Consider the following 12,626-nt stretch of genomic DNA (forward strand, 5'->3'; position numbering starts at 1 on the left):
TCAATACCTTGTTTTCTTTTATCTTATTGAAAGGCCAGAATATTAAATATTTGCTGTAATATCACTGGACTAGTCATCCAGAATCCCAAGCTAACGTCACTGGGGATGTGGGTTTGAATCCCATCATGGCAGATGGCAAAATTTGAATTCAATGAAAATCTGGAACGCAAGTCTTGACTAATTTTGATCCTTGCCAATTCACGTAAGAAACAAATCTGATTCACTAATATCTTTTAAAGGAATGAATCTGCCATTCTTTACTGGTCTGGCCTACATGGGATGCCAGACCTTTAGCAGTATGATCAATTCTTAACTGCCTCTTTGGGCAACTAGGGCACGTCTCATGAACGAACAGAAATGAGAATCAGATTATCTTAGGAACAGAGGAGTAGGAGTAGACCATTCAGCCCCCATTTGATGATATCATGGCTGATCTCTCTGGTTTCAATTCAATTCAATTCTACTGTCTGGTCTACATTAAAAAAAAATCCATCTTACTCAGGGTCCAATAAATTCAATAATGCAGCCTCCACTGCTTTCTGGAAAGATTCCAGATACTAATAATCCTCAGAGGGAGAAAGTATTCATCTCTGACTTAAAAAAGGAAACCTCATTCTTAAGAGATAGTAAGAACTGCCGATGCTGGAGTCAGAGATAATACAATTTGGAGCTGGAGGAACGCTGCTGGAAGAAGGATGCTGCCTGACCTGGTCCCAACCCGAAATGTTAGCTTTCCTGCTCCTCTGATGCTGCCTGACCTGCTCATCTTTGATACCTCTCTCTCCTTCCTGGATCTCTCTGTCTACATCTCCGGTGATCATCTCAAAACTGATATCTATTTCAAGCCCAACGACTCCCACAGCTACCTGGACTATACCTCCTCTCACCCATCTTCCTGCAAGAAAGCGATCCCCTATTCCCAATTCTTCCGCCTCTGCCACGTCTGCTCCCAAAATGGGGCATTCCACTCCCGAACATCCCAGGATCACAACTTCCCCCCTTCAGTGGTCGAAAATGCAGTCAACCGCATCTCTTGCGTTTCCCCGCACGTCTGCCCTGACCTCCCCTCCCCTCCCCGCAACAAAAACAAAGACAAAGACAGAATCCCCCTTGTCCTCATGTATCACCCCACTAACCTCCGGATTCAACGCATCATTCTCCGCCACTTCCGCCATCTGCAATCTGACCCCACAACTAAAGATATATTTCTCTCCCCACCCTTATCTGCCTTCCGTAGGGACCGCTCTCTCTGTGACTCCCTCGTTGGCTCCACACTCCCCACTAGCCCCACCACCTTACCCTGCAACCGCAGGAGGTGCTACACCTGCCCCTACACCTCCCCCCTCAGGTCCATCCAAGGAACCAAAAAAACCTTCCACATCAGACAGATGTTCACCTGCACATCCGCTGCTCCCAATGAGGCATCCGCTACATCGGTGTGACCAAGCGGAGGCTTGGAGACTGCTTTGCGGAGCACCTACGCTCTGTTCGTGACAAACGACAACACCTTACAGTCGCATACCCCTCCCATTCCCTGGGTGACATATCCATCCTGGGCCTCCTCCAGTGTCACATCGATGCCACCTGGAAACTGGAGGAGCAGCACCTCATATTCCGCCTTGGGAGCCTACAACTCAGTGGTGTCAATGTGGACTTCACTAGTTTCAAAACCTCCCCATCCCCAGCCTCATCCCATGACCAACCCTCCCTCTCGTCCTCGCCTCCTTGACTTGAGGCAACCTGCCGTCTTCTCTCCCACCTATCCACCCTTCCCACCTCACTGACCAATGCCCACCACTGCCAGCCTGCACTCACCTATCACCATCCCACCTACCTTCCCCAGTCCCACCCCTCCTCTCTCTATTTATTTCTCAGCTCCCTAACCCCTCCCCCATTTCTGAAGAAGGGTCCTGACCCAAAACATCAACTTTCCTGCTCCTCTGATGCTGCCTGGCCTGCTGTGTTCCTCCAGCTCCACACTGTGCAACCTCATTCTTAAACCATCTTTCCTTTTCTGGTTTTCTCCTCAAGAGGAAATTTCACTGGAATCCACTCTGAAGGCATCTTAGAATCTACTATGTTTCAATAAGCTCACCTTTCAATCTTCTAAACTTCAGTGGGTAGAGACACAGCCTCTTCAACCTTTCTTTAAAAATAAATCAGGATGGACTCAAACGAATCTCCTCTGAACTGGTTTTATTGCAAGAATATCCTTTTCTTCAAATAAGGCCAAATCTAAGTTTTGATGTGGCACTCTCTTAAGTGCCTTTTGAAAATCCATATACAGTAACATCCAAAAAAGGCCTCTTAACTCACCTTACTTGTTACTTGCAAAAAAAGTGAATAAATCACTTGAATGAAATGTCTTTTACCAAGCCATGTGAACTCTGCATCAACACATTATGTTTTTTTTAAAAGCATCCTATTAAAACCTTCCTAAAAATGGATTCTAACAATTTCCCTATGACAGATGCTAGATGCTAGGGCATACTTTTCTGTTTTCTTGAATAAACGTGTTTCATTCATCATTTTCCAATCCACTGGGACTCCTTCAGAATCTAAGGAATTTTGGAAGATTATAATCAACATGTATTTATACAGCCACTTCTTTTAAGACCTTAGCATGCAGGTCTAGGAGACCTGTGAACCTTTAGGTCTAATACTTTTCCCAGTACCTTTGCTTTAAGATTTCTCTCTTACTTTCACCTCTCATTTTAAGTATTCTTAGGAAATTTTCTAAGTCTTTAAAGAGAAGACACAGACAAAATACTTGTTCAACACCGCTTCCATTTCCATTATCAATTCTCCAGACTTACCCTCTACAGGACCAACACTAGCTTCAGATACACGTTTCCAATTTAAATACTTGCAGAAACTCCTACCTATTTGTATATTACTACCTAGCTTTCTCACAGTCTACTTTCTCCTTTATTAAGTCATTCTTTACTGGTTCTTAAACCTGCCCAATCTTCTGACTATCCACTCGTCTTTGTTTAATTGTACAGTGTTCTCTTCAATTTGAAACTATCCCTAAGCTCTTTATCTGGCTATGTAGCCTTCTCAAAGGATCTTTCTTTCTCACTGGCATAAATAAATTACTGAGAGCTAATAAATATCTCCCTTAAAAGGGTGGTCACTGCACCACTACCTGTCCTATCTCTTAACATAGTTTCCCAAGTAACTTTGCCAGCTTTGTCCTCATTTGTATAGTTATTTTGCTTTAGATTTAAAACACTCACTCTAGACCCACACTTTCAAATGGAACACAAAATTCTATAATACTAAGATCATTGTCACTGCTCCTTAACCACAGGGGCATTGATTAATTAGAGGAGCCAGAGTCATACAGCACAGAAACAGACCCTTCAGCCCAACTCATTCATGCTGACCACATTTCCAAAACTGAATTAGTGGCATTTGCCTGTGTTTAGCCCATATCCCTCTAAACATTTCCTACACGTGTACCTGTCCAAATGTATAAAACTGAGTATTTTGTTGATAAGTTTTTCAAAAATAAACAATAATTTCAAAACACTGATGGAAGGCCAAGACAGAACTGAAAAGAGGAGAAGAATCAAGACAGAAAGGCATGCACGACCAAGCCTAGATGTTAAAGACCAAAACATTGTATGATGAGAAAAAAAAACATGAGATTTTGAAGTCTTGGCAAAGTATAAATTTAGTGGAGATGCTGGTTTCCTAACTAGGTAAGAAGCAAAAGCATGAAACAGCTTGCAAACAGGAAAGTGCCCTGAGGAGATTAGCCACAGCAGTTTATATGAAGGGAGAAAGTTTTAAAAAAAAGAGTTCCAGTGGAGAAAGGGTTTTGAGGCTAGGCATCAATGAACGATTATTTTAGCAGACAAAAGTAAGCTCATTAAGTGAGGGAAATATGAATTAATGACATGACATTAAGTAGATTAAGTCTACCGTAGTGAATGACCAGCAATGAAAGGATGGGAAAACTGTACTGAAAATATGCCCCCTTCCCTCCCTTATCAATTCCACATGGAGCTGCACATGTTTTAGAAATTGAAATAAAACAAGTACACAGTGTACACGTGAATTTAGACACAGTTGCAATCCCGTGTTAAAATTCAAAACTTCTCTACACCCCCTTCCAACAATTTATGGGGACACTGTAAACTCGTTTTTATTAAGTAAGAATGTTAAAGATGTATCAACGCATCTTACCCTTGACAAGCTCATCACTAGGAGCTTCCTTAAAAAAATCAAAGTTACTCAATACCAAAATGCCCTTATTGAAACTAATTACGATCCAAGCCTTTCGAATCTTACCTTCAGTGTATAAATTTATTTTACCTTTTGCTTTGGTGGCGCTTCCAGAATCCTGTTTTAACTGAGTGTTTGGTGTTCTCTAAAATCTCATACATTTCGCTTTGACCCTGCTTGGCTCTAATCGCCTATGTTTCCGGTAGGTTTCACGCTTATCTGTGGGAGGGAACACTTTAACCAATGAGAGAATCAGGATTCTCAATCCCAACACTACTCATTTCAGGCAGTCAAAGCGAACGCACCTGGTTCTACACAGCTTCTGCTGTTTCCCGAGCGGGGAATGTCTCTGTGACTGAATAAGGGCAGTGGCAATGTCCCAACCTCTGAGCTGAGAGGTCTGGGTTCCTGTCCCAACTGCGCCCAGAGGTGTGTTATAACATCCCTGGACAAGTTGATTTTTTTTAAATGAAGCACCATCGCGCTCCAACTAATTTGCAATCTGATTACTTTCTTTAAAGCGTGAGCAAGAGCGCACACACACACACACGAAAGTATAGTGTTGTAGATACTGAGGATTTGAAATAAAACAAAGAACTGCGGATGCTAAAGATATGAAACCAGAACAGAAATTGCTGGATAAATCCTGGCTCACTCTCATCTTAGACCTGAAGAAAATACAACCAGACATAGTATTGCATCTGAAACAAAAACAGAAGTTGCTGGAAAAGCTCAGTAGGTCTGGCAGCATCTGTGAAGAAAAAATCAGAGTTAATGTTTCGGGTCCAGTGACCCTCAGACGGAACAGAAAATACAACCAGACATAGTATTGCATCTGCGCCAGTTCTTTGCAAGAGCAAATCAGACAATTCTGTTCCTCACATTCTTGTCTTGCATCTTATCAACTCGACTTATTCATACAAGTTGCCCTTAAAAGGTAGAATAATCAATTCCCACTCGCCCTGCAATAGCAAAGCACCCCAAGATTTCAGTATGTACTTTAAATCTTTCCTGATAGGCTTCTTATGGTGCAGTGGTAATGCCCTTATCTCTGAGCTACAAGGCTCCAAGATCATGTCCCAACATCTTCAGAGATGTGTAATAACACCTCTGAATAGGTTGATTAGAAAATATTGAAGTCTTTTCCACAAATGATAGCTTGCATTTATACAATGCTTTTTAACAGAGCAAAACATCCCAGGGGTGATTCAGGGACATATTCAAAACAATAGGTGCCAAATGAAAAGAGATGTTAGGAGGGATAGCCAAAGGCTGAGGAAGGTACAACTGTTTGATTGGCTGCCAAAATGGGGGCAAAACCAGGGGGAAAATTTCACAAGGTCAGTTCAAGGGATGGAGAGTGGTGGGATTAGAAGACTGGATGAGGTTTTAGAATTGGGAAGGAAAGTGAGGCTGCAAAGTAATTTAAATCTAATTCATATTTCCCTCCTTTGCATCTTTCTGGAGAATCTCCATTCTGCTATCCCTATGGATTTTATTCCCGTTCTAAAAGAGGACTTGCACCACTGAATACAGTGCTCAAATTATGGAATAAGTAACATTTTATTGAGGCTTCTTTACTGTTGCACTCAATCATACTATAAATAAGGCCTCAGAATGCATTCGCCTTTCAATCTGCCCTTTCACAGAAAGGTTTTCCTCTGTTCTTTCTTGAATTTGGTCCCATAAAGCATCAAAACTCAAGTTTGTTAGTAATAAATGTTGTCCATCGGTCCAAGATCAATAACATGCCTCATTGATAATCATTTGAAACTTTATCTCTTGTGGCATATAATTGATATGACAAATAGGAGTGCTCTGAAAGTTTGTGATTTCAAATAAATGAGTTGGATTAGAACCTGGTGTCGTGTGAATTCTGACAGTTTTCTTTAATACATCCATACTGGATGTCTTCCATGTTCCTCCATCAGTATGCTTTGCACTGTCAGGGAGAAGAGATCACATCCAGAGTGAGACACAGCCGAGTGTGTATACAGTTCAGGGAATTTAGAGTCAGCATGAGAATTCAGTGCAGAGGGGAAGAGGTGATTTTGCTTGCTTTTCTTGGCTCAGCTTGTAAAATTTATTTTAGAAAGGATAAATTAAAGCCCAGGATCAAGTGCACAGCACAAAAGATTGACATCACAGGTAAACTCCAAATTCATTGGTGATAGTCAAATTAGTAGCTATCTGTTATAGGTTACTTTCAGATTGAACATAAACAGAGTAAACATTTATAGACTACAAACTAAAAAGACCAGTACAATTTAAAAGAAGCAAATTAAGAACTAAGTAATTAAAATAAGAGATGTTGAGTGAGGCGTTGTACCTGCATGATGTTGGAGCTGGTGTACCTCAATGTGGTTCATAGTGACCATGCCTGTAGGGTGTTTCAGGAACTCCAGCTCTGAGTTGATAAGCTGGAGTCTGCGCTTTGCATGCTGCAACACATCAGGATGGTCCAGTTACCTTGATGCTGTGTTACAGGAGGCGGTCATGCCCCTTAGATTAATTCTCTCATATTCAGCCAGCGGTCAAGGAGAGGAGGGCACGACTACCAGTGAGGTATACAGAGGCATCCATAAGAGAGGGCCGAGGTTCCTTCAGCACTTCAGCTTGTCTTAACAGGTTTAAGATTCTTCCTCCCTGTGTCGATGAGAGCAGTGCTGTAGGGAGGGTGAACAAACTGACCATGGTACAGGGAGACATTCAAGAGGGGGTAAGAAATGAGAAATGTAGTTGTAATTGAGGATAGCATTGTTAGGGGAATAGATACTGTTCTCTGTGGACAGGATCGAAAGTCCCAAAAGGCTACATTACTTGTCCGGTGCAGGGTTCAGGATATCTCATAGGGGTGGCAGAGAAACGGGGAGGGGGAGGGGAAAAGATCCAGGTTTCAGTGGTTCATGTAGGTACCAACAATATAGGTAGCTAGAGGAAAGAAGTTCTGCTGGGGGAATATGAGCAGCTAAGGAGTATACTTGAAAAGCAGAACCTCTGAATTATTCCCTTAGCCATGAGAAAACTGGCACAGAGTCAACAAGGTTAACAAGGTAAACACATGGTTCAAAAGATTGGTGTCAGAGACCTGGGTACAAATTCATGGGAGATTGGCACAAAATGGGGAAAGGAGGCAGCTGTTCCATTGGGATGGGCTTCACCTGAATCATACTGGGACTAGAGTCCTGGTGAAATGCATAACTAGGGCTGTACATAGGGCTCTAAACTAAATAGTGAGTTGGATCGATTCAGTTGCTTGGAAAATTTATGGAAAAAGTAAAAGGGCGGGGGGTGGATGTTTACAAAAATGATCCCGGGGAGGAAGGGCTTGTCACGTGAGGAGCGGTTGAGGACGTGGGGTCTGTACTCAATAGAGTTTAGAAGAATGAAGTGGACCTGATTGAAACTTGCAAAATACTGTGAGGCCTGGAAGGTGTGGACTTGGGAAAAGATGTTTCCACTAGTAAGAGACTAGGATGCAAGGCCACCCCCCAAGAGCAAAAGGACAACCGTTGAGAACTGAGTGAGGAGAAATTTCTCCAGCCCGAGGGTGATTAATCTGTGGCACTAATTATTGCAAACATTAAAAATGTTTAACAGAGATAGATAGGTTCTTGATTAGTAAGGGGATCAAAGGTTATGGGGAGAAAGCAGGAAAACAGAGTTGAGAAACCTCAGTCATGATCAAATGGCAGAGCAGTCTTGATGGGCCAAATGGCCTAATTCTTCTCTTATATAGAGTCATAGATATACAGAACAGAAACAGACCCTTTAGTACAACTCATCTCTGCCAACCAGTTATCCTAAATAAATCTACTCCCATTTGCCTTCATTTGGACATGATCCCTGTAAACCCTACATATTCACATACCCATCTAGATGCCTTTAAACGTTGTAATCGTGCCAGCCTCCACCACTGCCTCTGGTAACTCATTCCATACAAGCATCATTCTCTGCACGAAAAAGTTGCCCCTAAAGGTCCATTTTAAATCTTACCCCACCACCTCACCTTAAACCTAGGCCCTCTAGTTTTGAACCCCCAACCCCAGGGAAAAGACCTTGTTTATTTACCCTATCCATGCCCCTCATTATTTTATAAACCTGTATAAGGTCATCCCTCAGCTTCTGACACTCCAGGGAAAAGTAATCCCAGCCTATTCAGCCTCTCTCGAAAACTCAAACCCTCCAACCCTGGCAACATTCTTATAAGTCTTTTCTGAACCCTTTCAAATTTCATTCTATTGGAGGAAGGAAAACCAGAATTGCACACAATTCTCCAAAAGTAGCTAAACTAATGTCCTGTACAGCTGTAATATGACCTCTCAACACCTACACTCAATCTTCAGGTGTTGCGGTCTTTCTAAAAAAAAGCAAAGGATTTTCAATAAGCTGTGAGGTTTCTTTAGCATTAAGATATTTTCTAAATCAACTTGTTCAGAGATGTCATACACGTATGGATCCAGTGAAACTTGAACCGAGGTCCCTTGACTCAGGCAGAGGGATATTACCATTACAATGGTAGAGTACCTCTTGTGGTTCAATTGCCATGATGTTCTCCAAATATTAAAATGCAAATTTGAACATGCTGTAGGAGGATTCTGCTCATACTTTCAAGGTTTAACTTGGCTGAGGAAGTGGCCCAATAGCTCCATGGATGAGGTTTCAGACAGGGTCTCTCAGGGGCATTTCTCCCCCAAAAGTAATAGTAGAAGCTATTTTAATTAAGGCAGATGTCACTACAAATGCACCACAGAGTTATAGAGCAGGTGATATTCCTGCCAGCAATGCCACAACTAGCTGCCAACACTTCAGAGTATAACCATTTGTAACAGTGAGCAGTTCAAAGATATTTTAACAAGTGCAAAGAAAAATGTGTTCCTTTTGAAGTGGCTCGGACTTACATAGACTTAAGTTATGACTAACCCTGCCACCTAATATCTCCTTTAAGCTCAGCATTTCCAGGTGACTAGAGACGTGTTGTGTGAATGTGCCAGCTCTCCAGGAAGTGTCTGAATTTTTCACTTGTGAATTGTGGGCCATTAGTGCTCAAAACCAGCTTGAATGACTGATATATACTTTCAGCTATTCTGCCATTTCAATGTTAGTCATTGATATGATCTGTTATGCTAAAGCCCCAGTAGTCAAAGTAGTGGTCATTGTTGATAAGATTGAAATTGTTCCTGTAAAAGTGAAGAGGTATCCCAAGATTCAATCAAAAACAAACACTGCAGGTGCTGAAAAACAACAAAAAAAATGTCGGAGCTACTCATCAGGTCTGGTAGCATCTGTTGAGAGAGGAAAAAGAAAAACAAAAAAAGTTAATGGCAGAGCTGTTCAAGAGAGCATCTTTAATCTGGCAGGCACACTCATATTCCTACTGCCCTGAATGCGTTAGTGAGTGGATGGTGTGATCTCCTGACCCAATTAATGGGTTAGGGGGTAACTGCAGACCATGGGGCTCTTGTAGTGCAGTGGTAGTGTCCCTAGCTCTGAACCAAACATCTGAGGAAGGGAAGGAAGGAAGATATTCAGACAGGGAACCTGGACTACAAAAATCTCCAGGCTACCTTAATGCGTGGGAGTTAACCTGTGTGCATTATTAAAAATCCTCTCCCAACATGTTTTCCATGCACCAGCCTGGGCTCGTCTCAGGCAGGGAGGTAGTGAGTAACGGATCACTGGTACATCTGCCATCACATGCTAAAGGTGGAAGTCTGGTTTATTATTAAGACAAGTTTGTCAAGCCTGAAGGAACTCTTGTTTCTACTGCTTGTGGGCTACAAAAAGTCAAGTGCCTCTTGGATCCAACTCTTCCCAGTTTCTTTTAACCGGAGGCCCAGGAATTCTGGCCTCCATGTGGCTAAAAAATACTTGAAGGGACCTTAAAACTGAGGGTAGGTGAGTTGAAGGCTAGTTTGATATTCAAAAATCAAATAATTTTTTGCTTGTACCAACCCAACACGCACCTCGGGGGTTAAAATTCCCGTCCCAGTTTCTTCCACAATGAAAAACATTTATTTAACACAGGAACCTGAAAACACAATGACCATTGTTCAACACATTGAAATAAACAGCCAAGGTTACAATCATTGCTTTCTACAGTAATTAGACTTCATTAGTTGTTAATAAAAAATCATATCAAACGATTTGTTTTCTTAATAAAAAAAGTGAACTTTTCACTTTAAAATGCCAAACATGCAATTCAGTTTGGTTCTGATCACAGCCTTTAAAGTATATAAACACTGCCACCTGGATCAGAGTATTTGCACAATGATGTGCACGGCCCTAATCAACGCCACAGTGGCGGTCCAGAGCAGCAGTTTTCAATGCTATGGGAAACCACCAAGTACATTAAATATACATTTGAGTAACTTGCATCAACAGTACAGCTGCACTATCATAATGTGCCTATTATTAACAAAGTACTAATTTAAACAGATTCACTGAAGCACAACAAAACTAAAAAGCAAAATTTTGCAGATGTTTGAAATCCAAATTCAACAAAATTTGACAAGATTTGACATGAGAGTTCTGACTTGGTCCAAAAAAAAGTGATATTTCTGAAAAGGCAGTCAGTCATTTAAATAAAAAAAGGCTGAACAAAATCAACAGAAATGACCTACAAAAGTACTCTTGTGGAAAACGTTCAACAGGACTTATGAACAGAGATTAAATCCATTCAAGAGACAGGAGAATGAGAGAATAACTCGATGAGGTGGGTTAAAAAACAGGGAACATGTAGAAATAGAATGTAAATCCAGTTGTATACCACAGATACAGACAATATTGCCAGATAAAAAAAAAGACCCACCCCAAGCACTAAAACACCCCATTCTGAAATACTACCACACCCAGTGTTCAGTCAGTCAGAGAAAGTAAAAGTTGTTACTTATCTCTGCTCATGTACCCACCGCACTTTGACCAAATTTACAAGTTTTTTTTCTGACAATAAATACCAAAGTTTGGTACATTATCAGAAGTCAGAAGTTTCCTGTCCTGGAAAAAGAGTAAAAAAAAGTGACCAAACAAATGAAAGCAAAACCACTGAGGATGCTGCAATTCCGAACTAAAAATAGCAAATTCTGCAGATGATGAACACAGCAGGCCAAGCAGCATCATAGGAGCAGAAAGGCTGACGTTTTGGGCCTAGACCCTTCATCAGAAAAGGGGAAGGGGTTCTGAAATAAATAGGGAGAGAGTGGGAGGCGGATAGAAGATGGATAGAGGAGAGGATAGGTGGAGAGGAAACAAACAGGTCGAAGAGGCGGGGATGGAGCCAGTAAAGGTGAGTGTAGGTAGGGAGTTAGGAAGGGGATAGGTCAGTCCAGGGAGGACGGACAGGTCAAGGGGGCGGGATGAGGTTGGTCGGTAGGAGATGGAGGTGCGGCTTGAGGTGGGAGGAGGGGATAGGTGGGAGGAAGAACAGGTTAGGGAGGCAGGGACGAGCTGGACTGGTTTTGGGATGCGGTAGGGGGCGGGGAGATTTTGAAGGTTACAGGAACAGCAACTCATTCTGCTTGGGAACCCTGCAGCCTAATGGTATCAATGTGGACTTCACAAGTTTCCCTTCCTAACTCCCTACCTACACTCACCTTTACTGGCCCCATCCCCGCCTCTTCGACCTGTTTGTTTCCTCTCCTCTATCTGCCTCCTACTCTCTCCCTATTTATTTCAGAACCCCCTTCCCCTCCCCCTTTTCTGATGAAGGGTCTAGGCCCGAAACGTCAGCCTTTCTGCTCCTATGATGCTGCTTGGCCTGCTGTGTTCATCTTCTGCAGAATTTGCTATTTTTAGTTCGGAATTGCAGCATCCTCAGTGGTTTTGCTTTCATTTGTTTGGTCACTTTTTTTTTTTTTTTTAAAAACTATTTTTCCTGGACAGGAAACTTCTGACTTTTGATAATGTACCAAACTTTGGTATTTATTGTCAGAAAAAAAAACTTGTAAATTTGGTCAAAGTGCAGTGGGTACACGAGCAGAGATAAGTAACAACTTTTACTTTCTGACTGAATGAACACTGGGTGTTGTAGTATTTCCAGAATGGGGTGGGTCTCTTTTTATCTTTGGACCTTATTCAGAAGAAGAGTCATAACAAACTTAAAAACTTAACACTGTCCACAGATGCAGCCAGACCTACTGAGTTTCTTTAGCATTTGAGCGTTTTATAATAAAACATCCAAACACACCTGGGACTCACTGGTGAGCATAATTACGGGGGTCATAAGACTTGAAGAGATTACATGCAAAAAAGTCATTATTTGACTGCAAGGTCATAAAAAGTGAATGTTTGCAAAAGCTCATGGTGAAAGAATCATCAGAAGTTACCTATTGCTGGTTTAACATAATGGCATGATGCCAGCACATCCTGGCAGCCTCTCACTTGCATGTATTTCA

The 12,626-nt window shown here is 41.9% G+C and overlaps 1 protein-coding gene across 1 annotated transcript in view; it reads right to left on the reverse strand.

The window, feature by feature from the left end:
- The window catches only part of si:zfos-943e10.1 (GRAM domain-containing protein 2B), a 74,148-nt gene extending 69,729 nt beyond the window's left edge, over nt 1–4,419 (reverse strand). The window contains exon 1 of the mRNA XM_048613921.1: nt 4,324–4,419. Within this exon, the coding sequence (XP_048469878.1) occupies nt 4,324–4,394 (71 nt within the window). The 5' untranslated portion in view covers nt 4,395–4,419. The remainder of the gene's footprint in view (nt 1–4,323) is intronic.
- Between the last annotated feature and the right edge of the window lie 8,207 nt (nt 4,420–12,626).

The sequence above is a fragment of the Rhincodon typus genome, chromosome 29 (genome assembly GCF_021869965.1).
Source record: "Rhincodon typus isolate 14 chromosome 29, sRhiTyp1.1, whole genome shotgun sequence".
Lineage (NCBI taxonomy): Eukaryota > Metazoa > Chordata > Chondrichthyes > Orectolobiformes > Rhincodontidae > Rhincodon > Rhincodon typus.